The 21955-nt window shown below is 48.2% G+C and overlaps 1 protein-coding gene across 1 annotated transcript; it reads right to left on the bottom strand.

Annotated features, from left to right (window-relative positions):
* Nucleotides 1–2283: 2283 nt before the first annotated feature.
* On the bottom strand, nt 2284–21955 carry EDC3 (enhancer of mRNA decapping 3). Its single transcript, XM_010225099.2, has 6 exons — nt 21792–21955; nt 20019–20332; nt 14051–14386; nt 5220–5373; nt 3624–3841; nt 2284–2717 (listed from the first exon to the last, which is right to left on the bottom strand). Exons 1-6 carry the CDS (start codon nt 21953–21955, stop codon nt 2383–2385), a joined length of 1521 nt encoding a protein of 506 aa, XP_010223401.1. The 3' UTR covers nt 2284–2382.

Here is a 21955-nt window from a genome sequence, read left to right as displayed (position 1 = left end):
GGCCCTGCAAGGAGCCCTGCCGCCTCCCTGGAGCCAGCCCTGAAATGGGGCTGCAGCCCTTGGAGTGCTGGGGCCAGAGCCACAGCCCTGGCACCAACCACACCAGGACCCTGCGCTGGTGCCCTGCGCCGCCTGCGGAGCAGCAGCCAGAGAGGAGCCAGGAATGCGCGCGGCCCAGAGCGAGGAGAGTGGAAGGTGGAAAGGGCAGCTTCTCTGCGCCTGCGGCTTCAGCAAGGGAAGGGGACACTAAGGGGCCTACAACTTGCACTGCTGCAACAGGAGCAATGGCTGCTCTTGCACCTTGGTTAACACAGCCGCTGCTGCCCGTTGAGCTTCACCCTCCCTGGAAGCCTTCAAGAAAGGGCAGGCAGAGAGCAGCCTTGCAGCTGTAGTTTAAATAACCAACACCCTTGGTGTCCCCCAACACCAGGGCCGGAGTCGGAACCGCTTGGGCCCCAGTGAGGACAGTTCAGGCTGCACCGTGGGTCACCTGAGGAGCAGTGGCCGGAGCCCCTGCAGCTGCACACGGACAGTGCCCGGAGCCAGCAGGAGGCTCTGCGCCAGGGCCCCGGGCGGCAGCGGGATCAGTAGTGACAGCCTCAGCTGGGCAAGAAGCTCACGGGGAGCGAGCAGGGCCCCTGCTCCTGCTGAGGTAGATGGGGCGAGTCCCATGGATGGAGCTGAGACCCCACCCTGCGGCCTGGCTGCTCCCGAGGGACACAGCAGTGGTACTAGAGGAGGAGGGGGTGGATACCCCCATCAGGCTCAATTACTCCCTTGCCTCCTTTTTAATGCCAGGGAAGGCTCTTCTCACCCCCTTTGATACACGCGGCCTTGGCTCGAGGCAGATGAGGAGCAGAGACCAGGGCCAGGCAAAGGGCTCCAGGAGTGGCACGAGTGGCCCGGGACTCCTGCCGGCCCCTTGCCCACACGGCCGGGGCCCAGCTGCGGCAGCACCTCCGCTCCTGCTGCCCCTGCAGCTTCAGCCTTTACCCGAGTCCATGCCCCTTCTGAGAAAAAGGCACCATTTTGAAGCTCCAAAATGCTCCACAGCTGCCACAACAGCATCTAGGGGACCTTTAGGTACCAGCAACAGCTTGGGGGCAGGTGTCTGCTGCCAACCCAGCACCTGGGGCCAGCAAAACCCCCCAGCCCTGCGGCCGTCCCAGAGCTGCTCCCGGACTGTTGGCATCTCTGCACTCCTGACCATGTCGAGGTGCAGAGACACCCAACCACCCCCATCCTCCAGCAGGCAGAGGGAAACAGCTGAGCTCATTCTTCCCCCTTGCACCTACCAGCAAACGGATGCTACAAAAGGAACAGAATTTGGGCCACTTGTCACTGCTGCCGGCAAGCAGGCAGGTCTCCACCGTGACTAAAGGTGGGAAGACGGTTTCTTTGCAGAATAGTGGCGGGTACTGAGCTGTCATCGCCCAAGGCCTTCGCCAAGCTGGTTCTGCACACGGGGACACGCTGACACCGACCCCTTCCCTTCACACGGGCTTCCTGCCCCGAGGGAATGGCAGAATCTCTTGGGAGCTGCTTCCCAAGCCCGATCCGAGGAAGGCTGCGTGGCCTCATGCTTCCAGTGACTCTCCAGCACCGCGTGCGCCACGCACCCGGGGACGGACATCACCATCACAGTCCCTGCTTCACCCCAGCTCCATGCCGGAAAGGAAGAAAATCCCAGCCCAGCCCTCTGCGGCAGCTGGCAGAGCTCCTTCCCCCAAGCCTTGCTCCCCCAGGCCTGGGAGGGCCTCGCAAAACACAAAACCCAAAAAACAAACCCAAAAGAGCCAGAGGACGGCGGGCGAGGCTCTCGCCAGGGCGCCCAACCGAGGGGGCGGCAGCTCCGCTCCAAGGAGCAGCGTGAGCTCCAGCCGCCTCTGTGGACACAAAGCAGGGGAGAGGGAGGTGCCTGGAGAGAGGGGAGCGGAGCCCTCCCTCGATGGCCGGGACCTTGAGGACGCGGTACCCGTCTCCCGCGCATCCATCCCCGGCCCAGAGCCGCCCCCTGTGAAGCCCTCCCCAAATGGTCCCCAGGCTGGATCGGGGCAGCAGAGCTGCTTCTGCCAGGAACAAGCAGCCTCTTCCTGCACGTTCCTCCATACCTTGGCACAAGAGAATGAGAACAGCTTTGCAGGAACATTCGCTTCCTCCTCTTTTTTTGTTGTTTTTGCTTCATTTTATGATTTTTTTTCCTTTCTTTTTTTTTTTTTTTTTTTTTTTTTTTTAAATACACAATGTTTCTTCTTCAAGGAAACTCCCCAGAACTTCACATCCTTAAGGCGTCACCAGTTTAACTAGTCGGGATCCACAGGACAGCTTATTCGACAGAACCAACCGCTCCTCCTCTTCTCTCCCTCGGGAGCTGGGCGGGCTCTAGGTGGAGTGCAGGGGGATGACAAATTTGCAGCCGAAGGGCGAGTGGTAGTTGATTCCCACCTCCTGGAAGACCTTTTGGGGAATGCCAATGTCACAGAGGTACACGCGCCCGGCCCGCTCGCCCAGGGGCAGCGGCAGGCCCAAGGCCAGCGACCACTTGGCGTCTATGCCCTGCTCCAGCTCGTTCACGGGAGGGTCTATGCTGAGGACGGGTGCCCGGTTCTGGTTCGCCCAGTCCACGGTCGCCTTGTACCAAGGCTGATCCCTCAGAAAGGCATTTTCGTGACAATCCAGGCAGTTGATCACGAGATCAACAGGAGTATCTGGGAGATCTGGAAGAAACACAGGCAGGGTGAGTGCTCAGCCCCAGACTGGAACCACAGGCGAGGATCGGGCCCTTCTCTCCTCGCACCACCAGGGATTTTCCTGCTCATATTCCCGCCTGCAGCACACGCTGTCGCAGCGTGAGCGGCCCGGCCTCGTGCATGGTTATCACTGTCCTTCAGCAGGAAAAGATGGTGCCAACATTTAACAGCTCTTTGACAGGCTGGAGAGCATCCACAGAGACAAAATCTCATTAAGCAGCGAGCAGTGCGGCACATGCGAGTGGCAGTGCTCACTCCCCCACTAAAAAAAAACCTTACAAATAATGCAAAGGGACACTGCACCGTGCCCGCGTGGATTCCACCAGTGTGAAATCCACGGGGTGAGGCGAGGACCCCTCTCCTGTAATGGGCACGGGGCACTGCCAGAACAACACAGCCCGCCCAGCCCCACAGACAAAATATTGCGCAGTGCCCTAATTCTCAGGTGGGTTTCTCCCAGGAAGTTTGAATTAATTCCTTCTTGAAAATAATGTGGGTGACAAGGACAAACCCAAGCCAGCTCTGTCGGATTCAGCGTGCACTTGGGGATATGACTGGAATTTTAATAGCTGCCGAGAGCAGCTTGGTTTGAAACACTGGTTTGATGCTCATTTCCCTCAAGCTTTAGAGGTGTTGGACTCAGAAGGCAGCTAGAGAAGAGCTGGTCAGACTCAGGCCCGGAGAGCAGTATTTACTCCCGCTGGAAATGCCAGAGCAGCACAACCGCTCTGCTGTGGCAGCGGCCCATGTCCCTGCCCGCGTTGCCACTAGATGGTGCCCAAGGACCGGGCAGGCACTGGGGAACTGAGCTGCACAGGTCTCTGCAGCCCACAGAAGGGGCGGCAAGCAGAGCAGGGCCCGCTCCTCACTCACCTTTGACGCTGGACACCTGCTGGCCCTGGGTCTTGCTGAAGAGGTTCAGCTCGTTGGTGATGGATTCCAGCATCTTGACAAAGTTGGGCAGGAAAAGGATGACATGGACGTCGTGATTGGAGAGGTGGCGCCCGCAGCTGATGCCCTGGGCCCCCTTCACATGGGGGCCGCAGAGCAGGGCCACTGTGGGCCGCTGGTGCACGTTCTTGGGGTTCAGCCTGCACAGCAGAAACGCAAGAGGGGGCTCGTTAATAAACCCAAGCACCGTTGGCTGCCCTCCTCCACAAGAAACAGCAGTAAAACACAAATCTGCAGGGGCTCTGCAAACCTTCCGTTGACTGTGGAGAAAAAGAAACCACATCCTTTTGTGCTGCTAACGCTAAAGTGCTGCCCCGCTCACAGGGTCTCTGCGCACAGCAAAGCAGCGCGTTTTCACCGGGCATGCAGCAAACCCCAATTCTGCGCAACTTCTCTTTTAGGAGGATCTTGCCCAGCCCCATCGCTGTGATCCAGAAGGACAAAACTGCAAACTGCAGTAGCTTGATTAAAATTCTAAAAATTCTTTTCCCTAAGTCCCTTGACAGCAAAATAAAAGTTGATTTATTTTGATTTAAACAACCTGCAGGCCATTAAGGATGGTTTTCCAGTCAACAGGGCCAAGGCAGCCTGGCACAACATCGTTTCCCTCTTTCAGGCAAGCGAGCAGACCCAGGATTGCAGGTAAAACATTCCAGACACAGAGACTAGTGAGACTTATCTGCCATTTAAAGGACAAATCACCTGGAGCATCCGATGACACAGGAGCAATGTGCACTTGGCTGCTCACATCTAGTATGCCAAGCACACACAAAAGGCAAAGGCTGCATATTTATTCATGCAAGCAGGAGTAATTGCACCAAAGTCTTTATCGAATTTGGCCCTTTGAAGCACAGGATATTCCCCATTTCAGTGTAGACGGCTAAAAGCTAACGTTGAATTATCTTTGGAGAGGTAGACAGCACATTTGTTGTGACCGCTCACTCTTGTTCTTATCAACATCATTGAACTGCAGCACAAAATCAAAGACAAGGTGTACGGCTGGTTTGTTTGGGGGGTTATTTTTTTATTGCACAGAGACATATGCTCACAGAAATTCTGAAGGGATTTTTATGCGCCTGGAGTTTTGCCTGTGCAAAGCTCACTTTCCCAGTGAGCAGAGACACAAGTCTCTTGTCTCTGGCCCCAGAGACATTTCCGCTTCTGCAGCACAGACACAGAGCAGCAGCCCTGAATAAGTCAATGTTCTAAGTCAATATGTTCACCAGCCCCTTCCAAAGGGCAGCTGAAGAAAAAAAGAAAAAATGCATTGAGAATATGGAAACCTTCTGCCAGGCTTCCTCCCACTTCAGGAGCCTCACGCTTGTTTTCATGATTATTTGGAAACGAGATGACACGTGAAGCAAAGCGCAAGACGTGCGCGGCGTCTGGGGCCGGAGGGAGGGCAGAGCACAGCCGCCTCCACCTGCATTTCCCGGCGTCTCCACGTGGAAGAGCGGGACGGCAGGGCGGGCGCTGCAGAGAGAGCGGGCTCAGATCCGCGCGGCGAAGCAGCGTTACCTGTTGGGCCCCCCGAGGAGACTCAGGGCCATCTGACTGGCGCAGACGCCCGTCATCTCCAGCCGCCGCTCCAGCGTCAGCCCGTGCTTCTCGGCCACCGAGAGCAGCTTTTTGTGAAGCTCGTACGACACGCTGGGAACCACCAGCCCAGAGTCTGGCATCCAGGGAGAGGGGAAGGCAGGAGAAAAACAACAACAAAAAAGATATCATCAGCTTTTTTCTTCTGCCCTAATACTACTAGTCTGCTAAGATTATATACAACAGCCCTTGTAAATGGCCACAAGGGAAGGTTTTAGTTGCCACCACAAACGGTCCATTCAGTTTTGGAGATGGGGGCAGCAGCTGTGCTCCCAACAAGCCCTGTTCCCGCTAAGAGAGGCTGCGCGGATCCAAACTAACGCCCCGGAGGCCGCTTGCTCTGCGCGCTGCACGGCAAGCGCTGCCCCCGGGAGCAGCTGCTCCACTGGAGCCTACCTTGTCCCCAGGCACTTGGGAAGAGTCTGGAAATCCCTAAGGTTTGCCTTTTTCTGCCAGGAGGCAATCCCAGGCCTGCCTAAAGCAGTCTTTCAGACGCAGGCATTGCTGGAAGCTCAGCAGTGCTCCTACAAACCCATCTCGGTGGAGGCAGCAAGTTTGGGAAAAACCTTGCCCAATTCCTCTTTGGGCCCTATCCCTATTGCCTAGCTGGACTATGGGGCCGATGCTTCTGAAACTCCTGGAGGTTTTAGGAACACTCAGACTGCAGGGCTCCCTTGCAGAGAATGGCTCCTAGAGACCTGCTTTTGACTTGCGGATTGAATAATAAGGTCATTCCTACTGGTCTTCAGGCCAGAAGTGCTTCAGTCTGCTCCTCACAGCCCAGCATGCCCGAGTGTTCCTCACCACAGCTCAAGTCCCAGGAGTATTCCTGCTGTGAACCAGATATTCTCACCAAAATGCTCTGTGACTTTCTGCTTGCTCTCAGTGAGAGGGACCAGCTGCTTCTCTAGCCTACCACCAGCTCCAAGCTTCCAGTTCCCTAAGTCCCATTTTAAAAATATATACAAAATAAAGCACATAGAAAGACATGGCTTCTCAGACACTTCTCACAGCCACTTTGTAAGGCAGGAAACACTCCAGCACATGGATCAGGGCAAAACATACGAGACTGGGGTTGTTAATTGCCGAGAACAGCATCCTTCCTGGCACCACCGTCACTCCTCTCACTCTGTAGCGAAGCTGCATGGTAGCAGGTAAAGGAAAAACAAGTCCAAATAACTATTCTTTAAGTGCTCCTAGGAGAGGCCTATCCTTTAAATATTTCCTCTGCAAATTCTGAGAACACACACATAGGGCTTCTTGCCACAACCAGGAGGCTGCAGGAGGAGCCAAGGCAATCGCTCGGCACCACCTCGTGACCAGGAAGGACCAGAAACCAAAAGCAGCTGCTCATTCAAGGCACTTGAATAGAGAGGCAGGTAAAAAAGATCCAGGGACAGAGCAGTAAGAGATCCTTGAATAGCTGCAGAAATCAGTCTTTAAGTCCAGCTTTTCTACAAACCCCTTCCTCACCCTTTGCTCTGCGCTCGGGATCAGCGCTGAGGCAAAAGCAGGAGCTCGTGTTCTCCCGCAACACCCCAACACTTGCACAAGTCTCATCTCGCCCTTGCGAGCGGGTCGCAGCTCCGAGAGGGGCTCTCGTCTCCTCCCGCCGGGCACTGGGGAGCGAGCGGCTCGCAGTGCCCACGGCAAAGGCTTGGGGAGCAGTAACGCACCTCAGGGCGCAAAAACCCTCGTGCAACCCTGCTCGTTCAAGAGAGGGAGGAAGAAAGTCACTGCTAGCTTTTTAGACACCTGCTCGGATCACTACTAAGAGTTCTTTGGAGGTCTTCCTATTCACGTTTCAGAAAGTGCCATGAAAATAAGTTAAGGCCTGTGGTAAACATGGTGCTGAGGGAGGAGTTCAAAGGGGGGGCAGTCGCAACACATGCACCCTCCAGGAGGAAACAGTTACTCACCAGCTCGGGCTCTCCTGCAGAAAAGCCTACCAAGACTCAGGTGCAACAAGTGTGCTATTCAAATGAGCAAAGCAGCATGTTTTAACAGCCAGGGCTTGTGCTGCTGTTGGTCCCCAGGGCAGCGGGGATAACCTGCCGAGCAGCTGCAGAAACGGGAGGTTTTGCACATCCAGAGCTTCCCAGAACACGTGGCAGAGCCCTGCAAGGCAGCAGCAAAACCGCAGCGCTCTGGGAAGCGCAGGAGCCTCCATGCTCCCCCGGACCCGGCTCTGAACTCGCCCGTTAGCCCTCTAGAGACACGGAGGAATCCAACGTGTTCAGACACTTGACCTCGCATGTTAACAGCTGATTAAGCTACCTCTGCTAATAACCTTTTATTACTCGCAGCACACATGCGAGCAGGCACATTATCAAAGTCATTTAAGACTCCTGATAGCAGTCACTGAACATTTAGAGTCATAAGCCACTAATAATCCTCAGCTTGTCACAGCAGTCACGCACCTGCCCGGCATTCACACACCCTCGCTGCCTCCCGAGTCACGCAAGCCCCAGCGCTGCCTCATTCATATTTTTGCTACTTCGACAAGTCTTGTTTTTCAAGCCTGAGGGAGGACGTGGAACCAGTGACACGAGGCCAGGATCGCACCAAACAGTTTGACAAGAGACATGCAGCACCAACCTGAAATGTGGGGTTCCCAGCATGAAGTTTGACTCAGCCCAAACTGCGGGGCCATGAGTTAACACCGTAAACTGCAAAAACTCCTCAAGTTCCTCCTTGCAGCAGCCAATCTGTATTTTCTCATGACCATTAGTAACTCATTCTCTCTAGTCACCGAGATGTCTCCCAGAACCACCAGCCACAGATGGTGCCATTACAAAGCACGAGTTTCACCAGGTGAATTTGCACCAGCCAGGGGAAACCTCTATGCAAATGGGGGTTACGGAGAGGCAACAGAAGCATGAGAAGAACTTGCAAAGCAGCAGGCCCAAACCAGTGCTACACTTTGTCCTGATTGCTCCCTCTCGGGAACGGGCTCAGATGCCAAGCGCACTTCTCCTCTCCGCACTCACGCAAGGTCCGACCAGTCGGGCTGCCTTATCAAAACCAGGGAGTTAAATAAACTCCGGCAGAAAGCGGCCGAGGAGGCGACGTGTACGGGCTGCAAACAATAACAGCGCTGCAACAAAACTGAACTGCTGCCAGCTGCCATTCTGTTTGGGTTGGACAGGGCATCCCTATTGTTTGGTAGTGAAGGCAATAAAATAAATTAGCTACGGTTCTTTAAATATTAAATAAAGGCATTTTACAGCTGCCTGGGAAAAAAAAAAAAAAGCAGGTAAGAACTAAACAACTCTGATGGGCAGAGTATTGCTGAAATCTGATTGAGAGTATAGTGGGTTTGGGAAGCGCGCCCTGTCCTGGGCGCTGCAGCTGGAAGCGCGTTCCCAACTTGTGTCCAACTGTGCCAAGCTGCACCCAGGCAGTGCAGAGAGGCAGCAGGAGGGCTGAGCTGATGCTCCCAAGTTCAGCACAGGGGGAAAAGAGGTTTTTCCACCCAAAAACCCCAGAACAACATTGCTCCAAGAAGTGCAGAGTCTCCCAAGCTTTCGGGGGCTGGAGAAGGAGAGGATTGCTGCTAGTATGGCTCAGTCCATGGACTTGCTCTCCAGCTGCTAAAAGGAAGCAAGGGGCTTATGGAAAAGAGGAGACGACTCTGCAGTGATATTAATTCCTCCCCTTTATAAATAAATAACACCCAGGTCATAGCTGCAACAGCTCAAGGTCCTCTTAAGAAGCAGTTATACGAAGTGGATATGAGCTTTGCCTGCTTTAGGCAAAGATTTAGGCAGTTTGCATGCTGTCTTTTACTGCTTATAAAGCTGGAGCTGCCTGCCTGTAGGCTCAGGGGAAGTAAAGAACACACACACACACAAAAAAAGAAAAAAAAAATCACACAACTTGCCCCACACGCTATTCCAAACATGAACCCTATTCTCCACCCCCTTAACAGCTAGATTTTTATTGTAATTATTTGTAATTCAGGCAAACTGTGCAGGGGTTCTGGCTTAAGTGCCAGCATTAGCCTCTCCCAGCCTTGCACACAACCCGCCTCAGCAGAGAAGAGTCTGAAGGATGAAAACTTCACCCCGTGACCACTTTGTTTTCTCCTCCTGTTAGACAGAGGGAGCTTAATTCACACTCAAAAATTCCAGAATCACTTCACACATTCAATATACAGAATCACTGCAAGGCAGTCACCCATGGACTGAAGAGCTAGAAACTACGGAAAGCAGAAAAGTCAGTCAAGGACAAGGCACAAAAAAAAAAAAAAGGCACTAAAATAAGAGAAGAGAAGGATATCTGCAGCACGTACCAAGAACAGGCAAATCCTGCCTTCTCTTGGCAAACAGGCGAGAACAAACAGAAGAGAATGAGCTGCAGGTTGTAGAGCTTATAGAGCTGCTGCTACTGAGCTGAGATACTCCGGCCTACTGCAAACCTCTCCAAGCTCTAACAGACCCACAGAACATTCAGTCTGAGACTGCTGCTAAAAGACGGCACAAAACACCCTTATTTAAGTGCAGATAGTTTCAATGTAGATAGCCAACAGACAGCAGAGACACACACCTACGCCACAGCAAACTACATCTCTCTTGCTGGACAGCTTTGGAAATGGAAAAAGACAAGTTGCAGCTCTAAAAACGATAAACCACCAGCTACCCAGGCAGAGAGATTGTTGTTATACACTTGCAGATTCCTTTTCAAGCATCATGCAATGGGAAACGGAGATGAACCAATAGCAGGCGGCCCAAAGGAGCTAAGATTATGTATTTGGGAGTAATTCCCATGTGGATCCTCAGGGATGAAGTCAAGTCAATCATGACCAAAACCATGATAAACTCTGTTGGCTCCAGGTTTTCCTTGTCTGGCAGAGGCACTGAGTTTCATTCCCTCTTTCTCTGCCATAATTCTTTCCCTATAGCTGCAGGCCTCTATCACATTTACTGCCCCTTACCTTCATCCTAGAGTAACTTCTAAAGTCAATCTAGCTGCTTTTGAGTAAATCGCAAAACATTCTGCAGTGGGGAACAGTAAGTAGCTTTCAACGCGCTAGGGAAGTTAAAGTGGCACCAAACTGAGAATTCTTTAGACTGCTTTTATTAGACTTTTTTCCCATTCTTGAGGGGTCCTGCAGGAAGAACAGCACCTTTTTCCTGCAAGGAAAGCAAGCAGCAGCAAGGAAAGTCGACCTCTTGCTCTATATTCAGACTACAGCTTGAGCATTGCTGGTCTCACAGTCATTTATAGGACACACAAAGGTCTAAAGGAAGGAAGGAGAACACACCACGTGTTTGTCGTACCCGAGGTGGCACAGAGTGAAAAGGGACCAAGCAGCCCATAACATTTCAGGGATTATTTAGTGTACAAAATATTGCAAACAAATAGCCAAAGCAAGCTGCCTGTAGCCTCCTTTCCAAAACATTCTTGTTTTCTGAGAAAAAAAAATCTGCAAATCTTTGGAAAGAATACTCAGGTTTATCTCTAGCAGCAGGAAAGCATGACTGCAGAAGGACTCAAAGAAACACAAAACACTTACCAACCTCAAGTACTGAATTCGAACCAAAGGCTTCAAAGACCTATTCACATACTGCTCCACGCCTTGTAAAACACACGGCAGTAAACACATTTGATGGCCTGGCCTCATAAAATTCCTTTAGTGCAGGAGGATGCTTTGCTAGGAGCTGTTTATCAAGGCTTGCATACATCCTACATAAAATTAACTTACTTCAGCAAGCAATAAAAAATACAAACCAGAAGCCCTGCAAGATTAATATTTCAGAGAACTGACATCATCAGTTTGATGAGTTTAACCAGAATTGTGCAAATAATGGTATTTCCTACCTCAAAGGAGCACAGTATTTAAATACATATATATATCCTGAGGACTCATACAGATCTTTTCCTCTCCCACAATGACAAGAGAGGGATATTAGCTTATGTCAATCACCAGCATCATCCTGTTCATGTTCTTGTTAGAGCAGACAGGATAATTACTCTATTAGTCAGAGCTCTTAAGACAGTCATGTTCACAGACAGACCTAGGGAGGAGTTGTGAAGTACTTATGTCTTCAGAACTGGAAAGTGCTTTTTCTACACAGGAGAAGGGAGCCTGGATACAACTCCCCAGACAGAATTCAGAAGGAGAAGGTGAAATCCTATCGGAGATACCCAAAATAGAGGATTTCAGCTGATCCGTGCAGGCCTAAAGTGCTGGATACAAATCTCTGCTCCCCGGTGCTGATTGGGGCAAAGAGCTGAACCAAGAACCAGGAACAGCCGTCCGACTCGCAGTGTTTACAAGAGCTTTTGCTGGATGGTCATTGGCATTTCCAAAGCAAAAGTAAACTTCCTCGAGGGACACAAAGGAAGTCATCCTCTGCGGGAAACGCTTCCCGATACACACGGCAGCGGGACACTTGTGTTATCGTTTCCAGGACCAGGAACATTGTAGCTGTCAACACCCTGCCTGTTGTGGGGCTCGACGGCTCCTCTTGCAAACAAATCCGGAATTCCATATGGGAGAATAATCACCAAGCAAGAACATGTGAGGCTACAGAGAAGGAGCATCTGCACGCTTACCAAGGCAATGCTCAACAAGGAGCCACAATTTTCCAGAATGAAAGACAAGCAAACATGATTTCGTCTTCACCCCTTGAATTTACTTACTAATGCTTGCTAGTTATTGCACGGCAGAGTTTTCCTCCCCAAAACTGCACTCCCTAGACTATTGTATTAGCCACGCTTCTCAAATTCCAAGCTTTTGGGAGGTTAGCATTTGCTTCAGATTGGACACCCAGGGACGCTCTGTCTCCTCTCAAACAAGTCAGCTGGAAGATGAATCGACAAGTAGCAAATTAAAGAAAAAAAAAAAAGGTACAAAACAAACAGGAAGACAGAGACCATCACTTACTTACTCCATGTTTACTCCTCCTTTTACTTTCCCTGATAATGACTGGGAACACAGACCTGAGCTCTAGGCAGTGGCCTAGGATGATTTTAGCTTATTCAAAAGAACTGATAATAGGAAGATGGATAGCAAAAGCGTAAGATTAAACCAATCACTCCATAGTGAAACCATTACAAATTTGCCATCTTTTTTAAATTGAAAAGCAGCAAATCGCTGCAAATAAATAAACTGCCTTCGATGGAATGTTTCACACCCTGGATGAATTTCTGGGGAGAGAAAGAATGACTGAACAAGGACTCGATCACATCTTTAACGAGTGGACAGGGCACAGAATATTAGTCACTTTGGTGCCTCTCCATCTTTTCTACAAAAGATCCAAAATTTGACTTTATTCTCATAGGGACAATAACTATTTCTGGAATGTAAGTTTATTAATGTAAAGTAAAGGAGATGCAGATCCAACCTGCTCACAAAATACACTCTTTATGCACAAGTTAATATCTTGTTCATTCTGCTCTCTGGGCTCTGGGATCTTTCACACGGCTACAGAGGAGACCAAACTGGGAAGAGCAGTAGGAGGAAACAGACACACGCATGCACAGATATTCAGAACACAGGTGGGAAGAGTTATGGGGTTTGTTTTACACTAAAGACATTTAAAATTCTTTAAAAAAGGCAACTACCAAAGCAGAATCAGACATTAGAAGCTCTTGGATCTCCTACCTCTTACCAAAAGAGCACAAATTACAACATGGCCTGCTAGGATGGACTAGGATCCTGAACAGCCAGAGACTGAGGCCACATGGGCTCCTCGTGCTACTGAAATCAAAGAATCAAATGGCTCCTGTTCCATTTCTGTTCTTTTAATCTAAATTACAGTTTTGCTTCCTACTGCAAGGAAAAACTTACCTTGTTGCCCCATGTAGGTATTTTTAATCTCCAAAATACTGCACAGAGTATTCACAGATACAACTGCATATAAACGAATGGCCTTGCTGGCACCGCATTAAGGTGGGACACACACAGAATCACAGAATGCTTAAGGTTGGAAGAGACCTCTAGAGCTCATCTAGTCCAAAATATTGCACATGCAGGGTCACCTAGAGCACATGGCACAGGACTGCGTCCAAGCGGGGTTTGAAGATCTCCAGAGAAGGAGACTCCACAACCTCTCTGGGCAGCCTGTTCCAGTGCTCTGGCAACCTCCCTGGTAAGAAATTTTTCCTTAAGTTCCTGTGGAACTTTTGATGCTTCAGTTTCCAGACATTTCCTCTAGCTCTGTCGGTGGCTGCCAGTGAAAAGAGGCCGGCCCATCCTCCTCACTGCCTCCCTTGAGGTACTTCTAGACACTTCTCAGGTTCCCTCTCAGCCTTCTCCAGGATGAACAGGCCCAGCTCCCTCAGCCTCTCCTCAGAGGGCAGATGTTCCAGGCCCCTGATCATCCTTGTAGCCCTGCGCTGGACCCTCTCCAGCAGCTCCACATCCCTCTTGTCCTGTGGAGCCCAGAACTGGACACAATACTCCAGATGTGGCCTCACCAGGGCTGAGCAGAGGGGCAGGATCCCCTCCCTCGATCTGCTGGAGACACTCTTCTTAATGCACCCCAGGATCCCATTGGCCTTCTTGGCCACGAGGGCACACTGGTCAACTTGTCGTCCACCACAACGCCCAGGTCCCTCACTGCAGAGCTGCTCTCCAGAAGGTCAGTCCCCAGCCTGTACTGGTGTCTGGGGTTATTCCTCCCCAGGTGCAGGACCTTGCACATCATGCCCTCCTTTGGGGAAATCCACCCAACACCCAGTGCCCAGAAAAACCCAGAAACGCTGTGGACACGGTATCCCCGCGAGAAAGGAATGTGGCATACCCGTGCAGAACTCCTTGTTCGCGTTGTGGGGTACCACTATCCTTCTGTAGTCTATGGGCTCCGATTCCAGGATGTTCTCATCGTGCCGATACCGTGCCGGCTTTTCGTTTGGGGTCCCACGGGAACGAGTGCCACTCCTCCTCTCATAAGTTTCAATCTCTTCAAACACAGCCGCCTTGTCAAAGAGGGCCAGGTTCCCCTCAAAATCAAAATCTGTGTCTGGGATTTCATCTATGTCATCCCCGAAGCACTCGTCATCTTTGCTCTTCATCTGCCCGTTTTTCAGGCCGCTCTTCTTTGGAGTCACCTGGTTTGGATGACGGCTACTGGACGACCCTGAATATAAAGACATATTAAAAATGTCATAAATGTGTCATAAATGGAAAAAGACACATTAGCTCACACGCTTTCTTTGCAAAATTTTGTAAGAGGAAAGAGCTCATTCCTGAACTCCACTTACTCGTCAGATACTTGCTTCCCAAAAATACTGTAGACCTCATCCTTGATATTACTCATCCTAAGATAAGTTAACAGAAAATAGAACAGAAAGGATCAGGAGAGAGAGACTTTCAGGGACTTTCCATTACCAAGTTTAAAAAAAAACGAGCTTGACCACAGTAGCAAAATAAATATTTTTCCTTGCCATGTTTTATTTAAAATAGTATTACAATAGTGATAAGATAATAAGTGAGCATTGGCCTAGGACAGTGTTTCTCTTGTACTTAGCTCATGTTCATGCAGGCGTAAGTGCCAAGACATTCTTAGGAATTTCCCTAAATTTCAGAAGCTAAGATAGGAGTTTTCTCCATAACAGGCTGGCCTTCTCCTAATGATCTCCAAGGGAAAATTTAAACACCTCTAATATAACGTATTTCCTTTTTCTCTCATTGCCTATCAATACAGACATCTATTTTACAATAATATGAAGTCCTTCTTATTTTTATTGCATTAATCTACATAGTGTCTTCCACATTTAAGATTAGGAGGCTTCATTCCAAACAATAATTGCAAAAGCCTCATTTTTCTGAGGCAAGATTTATTGAAGTCTTCACATTCCTAGCTTCTTTCTAGAGACTAAGGAGGGTGATGCAAAACCACATGCAGCTAGAAGGTCACAAGAGCCTCTTGTTTGCGTGTTACATTATTACCCTCATTGATCTACACAAACTCAAGTCCACATAATATTAATCTGCTTGCTATATCCTGCTTGCGCATTTTTCGGTGTTCAAACTGCTGCTTAGAATAGTTTAGAATAACCAGGGAATACCACAAGATCCATCTGATCTTGAAATGGCAATGCACAAGCTTGTCCAGCACGTTCAAAACTTTTAAAGAACCCAACAAAAGCAGTCCGAACACAAGGCCAAGAAGCAGATGTTCTTTGCTAAATAAGTTAGTTCTGTGAAAAGTAGCATAACTGAAGCTATACTCTATTAATCCTGCAATGCTCCTACCACCTGCTTCTTGCTTTTCATATCTATCCTGCCAAAAAAATGAACACCCCAGGAAAATATGAAAGAAGCTTTTTTTTTTTTTTTTTAAACACAGACTTCATGTTGTAAGTGCCTGCAGTGCAAATACTGCAAGAAAGTGGCACAGGGCATTTAAAAAATGCACGGACACAGACCCAATGCCCTCGGAATTTATCTGAACTGTATTTTAGGAACAAAAATCAGTTGTTCCAATCTGTGCATTGGTCTGTTAAATGCTATACACCCTAAAACACGACTTGCTGGGGGTATGTATTTGGTTTCATGCTCAATTAGAAAAGCACTCTCTTCTCTGACTTATGTTTCCCTATTTTAAGGCAGTTTGCAAGTCCGTTTTTTCCTACAGAATCGTAACCTGAAAGCTTTTGGAGTGGAGTGCACCTTGCTACCGAGCCAGCGACCGCCCCATCAGCGAGGGAATCACACCCACCAACGCAGGGCTGTTGGTGGCAGCGGCACAAGCGCGTGTCAGCAACACCCGATCGGGTCAAAGCAGCATCCAAAGGCCTCTCAAAGTTCAGATCAATAAGCTAGAGCTGGCACTGGATGCAGCAGCAAAATGAGCTTGGTTTCGTGTGAACATCAAGAGTTACAGCAACTTGGGCTGTTCGTGCTACCCAGCAAAAGTTTCATACTCAGGCCAGGTTCTTCTCCAACAGCTCCACGTTAAACCAAAGCGTGGGGGGCAGCACCATCTCCGCGTGCTGGACCCACGGCAGCTGATGGGAACAGAGCGCAGACGCTGACGGAATAAAAAACTGCCTTGGAAAAGCAGGGAGAACAATAGCTGGAAAGCTCCACAGCTCCCCTGCAGCCACCGGGAACGGGAGCCAAGAGCGCGTCCCGTGAAAACGGGACGCGCCGGCATTGTGGCCGGCAGTGCTTTAATCCACACCGGGGGATGCCAGCTCTAAATACTGCTGACCCTCACAACTGACTCTCTTTACAGCCTGTTACAAGCCAGGAACGGAATTTGCACGGAATAGGGCAGAGGCCTCCCATGAGGTGCAGTTATTTGGCACGTCTCAGCACCATCCAGAGAGGCAAGAAGGGCAGCAGCTCCCAGAGCCCAGGGCAAGGGCAAGCCTAAAAAGAGGTCGGGCTACCAGGGAAAGCAGCGGCTGCCCTGCAGGGCACTAGCATGACGCTATTCCCATTTCATCGTTTCCACAATCTCAGGCCATTTCCTGAAGGCTGCTATTCCGAGTCGCACGGACTTTCACTGCCTCATCCACGGAGCACAACTTTGCGCACACAAGGCGCTTGGAGAGAACAGCACATGGCTCAGCGTCAAGTTGGCAGCTTAGCCGCACACAACAGCGCTTCCCTCAAAAAATAAACAACCCTTCCTGGGATTTGTGTATTTTTAAAACCAACCCTTCCACATACAGCAACCACGAGGTGTCCGGCGAGATCCCGGGGGAGCGAGCTCTTACCGCCAGCGTGGCGCAGAAGCCCTGGTTGTGTAACCCGCACTGCTAGCTCTTTTATTGATTTCTGTCACACAAATACTCGAAAGGGGGAACTTTGTCCCGGGCTTAGCACGCTAAAGGGCAGCGAAAGGCCAGCTCCCAGCTGCGCTCAACCCAGGCACTATGTAACTGAAGTTCAAGATGACACCGCAGCCCGTTCTTGCCCTTGACTCCTATATTCACCATCCTCTTAGAGCCAGGACTTCTTCCGTCCCAATGCCTGGAAGATTCAAACATCATTTGAACTACTCTCTCAAAATGTATATTTCAGAGGGAAAGAGTTCATTTTTTTTCCCTCATCTACCCTAAAACGAATCTGGGCTAAGAATAGTGTACATCTAGCCCTCAGCCTTGCCTGACTTGTTTTAAACAAGATCTGTAAAAGAAAACCTGACTTGCTGTTGGGCTTATGTAAAAACGATGCAGCTTCTCTGTGGGTTGAGGTGGTGTGAAGCACTTACTGCTTAGTCCAGAACTACCAGGAGCTAGAAAAATGGCATTAAGCAAGGTAGACCTCCCAACATGTTAAATCCAGCACAAATAAAGCAAAACTGGGCTTATTTTAGACATTTGGGAAGATGAACCTGTGAAGTTTGAAAAAGTTTTTAGGAAACATTCCAAATCTGGTGCTCAAACAACTAGCTGTAATAACGGAAGAGCCATGTAACCACAAGTTAAACTTGAAGAAAATAACAGCTCTCACCTTATATCAAGGGCTACACAGTGTTTAGACCCAAAGAGGCAAAAGACTCTGCCAGGCTCAAAGAGGGTTAGGTCACTGAGAAGCGTGTGCTTTCCCCCACCTTTTCTGGTCTTGACACCATTGACAATGATTAAACAAACCAAAAAAACTGAACCTGCATCTTAAGAAAATAGCTTTTAAAAATGAGTTCTGGTAAATAACCTTATTAGTTCATTGACACCCAAAAAAATAAAATCGTAACTTTCAAAGAACACAGCTGTAAGGCAGAGAGAAAGGAAAAAACAACAACAAACAAAGACTCTAGAGGTCCAGGACCCTCTCCCCATAAATACAGCCTTGTATTTCCCTGCTTCATTGGCCCTGCACACCTTGCTTCCCCACTATCCCCTTTTCTTCATACAGAAGAAGGGGAAAATAAGTCATGGAAATAGGCTGGGTATAAACTGATGCCATCAATGACTGCATGATGAAAAACTGGAAAGCAGCAGATTTTGGGGGTCTTTAAGGAGAGAAAATGCTGTAAAACTACTCAGTTCTGGCACAGCACAAGAGCTGGTTGAAGGTTTTATGAACAGAAATAAAATAACTGATGCTCGACTGGCATTAGGCTGATTACACCTTTGCATCTCTCATTAGTGTCCGCTAATTTGTATTTTTAATGATGCTGCACAACAAATAACATTTGTAATTACTTGTAATGCTGTAAAATATTATGGTTATATAGGCTTTAAAGAGAAAAGCTTTAAATTTTGTGTTTTGTTTCTAGTTCCTTTTAAAGGAAAAATGGAGTCTAGTAACTGCGTAATTTTCAATTAGGAAAGATTTGAGGACTGAGAGCACTGACATATGATACCAGTTAAGAAGCAAACCTTGGGTGGGAAGGCAATGTTCTCTGCTTCGCTATTTAAAATAACTTGGAATATTAAGAATTCTTGTGTTTTGTTTAGGCAAGGTGAAGAATTACTTGTTCTCATGTAAATGGGCACCAAGCACAATCTTTACAGAAACACAGCAACAGAGAAACACCAGCGTGATCGCTCTGCAGGGGGCTGAAACAGGGATGGGCAAAAGAAAGAGTTAGACCTCAGAAGTATCTGGTACCATTTTAACGTACTCCAGCTCCTCATGATCCACCACAGTTAACAAATCCTGAAAATAAAGAGGCATTTCTCAGACACTAGCAACAGGAAAAAGAATTTGGAGTTTCCATCCAAAGACAGTTTGGAAGCAAAGCCCTATATGTAACCTCACCTACAGATTCTGCACGTTGCTCTGAGCAGGTGGACTCCAGGCACAACAAGTCCACAAGGTGCTTAAATGGCACCAGCCTTTATGATCAAGCAGCGACATCACATAAGGCTTCTAAACCTTCTCTGCTTGTCGCCTGCACTAATTCCAGGACTACACCCTGTAAAACACTCACACCACCTTAGACCCACACTTCAAACACCCTGGGGAAGCCAAGGAAACTGCTAAAAATCAAATGCATGATTTAAAGCTAAAATGGAAACTGTCCTTCACTAGATTCGGCTGTTTTCAGCCATTTCTCTACAGAGGTTCAAGAGCAACACACAAACGTTTTCACCCTCTGGTTATTTACTCAAATAGGACTAACCTCTCTGTGATCAGATTCTCCAGGTTTTATCTGACTTTGCAACAAAAGGAAAGGAAAGCAGAGGGAATTTGCCTCCAAAAAAATCTAGCTTTAAGATCTACTCCCAGAAGAAAAAGAAAGAGAATTTATGGTCTGCATCAGTCTGATGGCAATAGAATCAATGAAGTAGCCTTGAATGCCATGGTGTAACACACATACAAGTCTAGAAAAACAGAACGTATTTTACAATAAACTAAAACGAGGAAAGAGCCGATGTGCTCACACAAGCTAGTTCCCCTCATCTTAGCTAGTAAGAACATTTCACACCTCTAAGCTATTTTGTGCAAGTACCTACACTTCTTTATAAGCCGAGTTCCATGAACGTTATTGAAACCACGTGAATATTCATACAGAATTACAGAGGAAAAGACACCATCATCAGATCAAAAAACATCATCAGACAAGTGCAAGGCAGCTGCAAGACCTACACTTACACATCTCTTAAGAAGAGCTTGTGATGTCTTTATCAGCACCAGACTCTCTTCACCAGACTTTTAGAGGGCAATAAAAGTAAAAAAAGCAAACAAGAAAAAGAATTGTTTGAAATGCCTTTTTTTTTTTTTTTTTTTTTTTTGCTGAAGAAGAGACGATGTTGCAGTGGTAGCTCAGGTAAGGGAAAGAAAAGTTGCAGGAGAGCACAAATACTTACAGGAATTGTGCCTACGACGGAAGCCTTTGGATTGAGGCAATGTTTCTACATGTCGATCCATGTAGCTCTTGGAGCACTGCTGCTGTGGAGAGACAATAACATCCTGATTCTTCACGTCTGTTCTCCTTGGAATATTCTGCGGGGCACTGCTGGAGATGGGCTTCTTGAGGACTTTTCCAGTGCCATTCTGGCTGGGACCCACTTGGCATCCAACTCCAGGGATGCCCATGTCCGTCTGCTGCAGATCCCCACATTGTCTATTGTCCCCTGGCCCTGGGATCTCCAGGATTTTTAGTTCAGTAATGTCACCTGCCCTAAAAACAGGAAAAGAGAATGAGATATACTGTAATTTAACATTTGGGCTGCTTTTATTAAAAAAAAAAAAAAATCATACCCAAGAGGAAGACATGCAATATTCTATAATATATTTTCTGATGCCCATATCAACAAAACAAGGGAAGAAAGTAGATTTTAGTACACAAACTTACAGGACACATCCCTCAGACATCGAAATATTTGGCTGAAGTTATTCTGAATCTTTAGAATAAGACCCCAAATATTTCTACACTGGACCTGAATTTTGCTCAGCATATTGTTCCTAGCACAAATTTTTGCAAGAATCTGTCTTTATATAGCAGTTTCTTTCTAGACAAGAAAATTAATCTCAGCCTTCAGGCTATTGCTTCTTGTAACCTGTTTCTTCAAAAAAACATCCTTAAATTGATGCAATTCAGGCTCAGTCAAGGATGGCACTTTCAATTTCCTCTGAAGGGAAAACTAAAGCAGTCCTGGTTATGAGACAAAATGAAACGAAGACCTCCTCTTGCAAGGACTGTGAGGAATAAATTGGAAATTATGGCCTTCTCTTTTAGGCTTCATAAGCACTTGCTCAAATGGAATAGAAAGTTAGTAGCATTAAAAGTAGCAAGGAGTTGCCACACATTTCCTGGAAGAATGTCCTTCTTCCTCCCCCATGCTCTCTTCAAATCCCAGTTCAAGGAAAAAGTGATATCCTGAAATCTATATTCAATTTATTTAAAATACAGAATAATTAGGTCCCTGAGTCACTATAACATACAAGTTGCTCAGGTAACAGGAAAATAGCCTGTGACTAATCTCTCTTATCTATTCTCTTGAGCACAACATTAGCAGGAGCTGGCGGGAGGAAACTCGGAGAGCCACAGTGCTGTTACATGGAATTCATGTCCTTAGTTCCAAACTTTTTTAACACTCTCTGCACTCACTACTAGCACCATCCTTACACAATGAGATTGCCCAACCAATGAAAACAGTTTTTGGTAGACAGAAGTGCTGCCTACATGGTGAAGAGAGTGTGCTAAAAGATTGCATTTAATTAAGCTTAATTGCATTTGGGCCAAAAAACATTGATTGATTGACCACTCTGCCTTCTTTTCCACCACACTTTGAGAATACACACTGAGGAAAAACCTTGGAGGGAATATGCCAACCTCTCAAGCAACTGAAAACCAAACAGGGAGCACTCCATGTATGCGATACATACATACCCACATGCGTAGCTGCAGCCACAAACACCCCCCAGCCATGAGCTACACCAATTCTAACATAGCTCTGTGCTCACAAACGCATGAGCAGATGAGAGACATTTGTCATTCAGAGACGCTTAGTAGCGACAAAAAGAATTAGGGCAAAGAGCCCAGTTTTAGGGGGAGAGTGGGAAAAAATAAAATAAAATGGAAAGAAACAGGCTTTGTCTGGAAAATACAGGAAGAAAATAAATAAATAGACACTGACCTGAAGGTGACTTCTGGCACGAGGCACTTCATTCCATTGTGGAAGGGCCGTGTCAGGGAGATGGTCTGGCTGACCTGGTCCACGGCGGACACTCGCCCTTGGTAGACTCCCAAGCTTTCTCCACAGTTAATCGACACGATGCTTCCCAGCCAGTCCGTAGCCAT

This window comes from Tinamus guttatus, unplaced genomic scaffold (genome assembly GCF_059628265.1).
Source record: "Tinamus guttatus ecotype Peru unplaced genomic scaffold, ASM5962826v1 Tinamus_guttatus_pri_ptg000528l, whole genome shotgun sequence".
NCBI lineage: Eukaryota > Metazoa > Chordata > Aves > Tinamiformes > Tinamidae > Tinamus > Tinamus guttatus.
The sequence above is the reverse complement of the archived record's forward strand: the minus strand, read 5'-3'. Positions and strand labels throughout refer to the sequence as shown.

What these genes read in the sequence shown, in the direction of transcription:
- EDC3 (XM_010225099.2), bottom strand. Translation starts at nt 21,955, where the DNA reads ATGGCTACGGACTGGCTGGGAAGCATCGTGTCGATTAACTGTGGAGAA. An exon ending in GAACAAGGAGTTCTGCACGG is followed by an intron (nt 5,374 to 14,050) that starts GTATGCCACATT and finishes CCTGGATGCCAG; the next exon opens with ACTCTGGGCTGGTGGTTCCC. An exon ending in GCAGGTGTCCAGCGTCAAAG is followed by an intron (nt 2,718 to 3,623) that starts GTGAGTGAGGAG and finishes TGTTTCTTCCAG; the next exon opens with ATCTCCCAGATACTCCTGTT.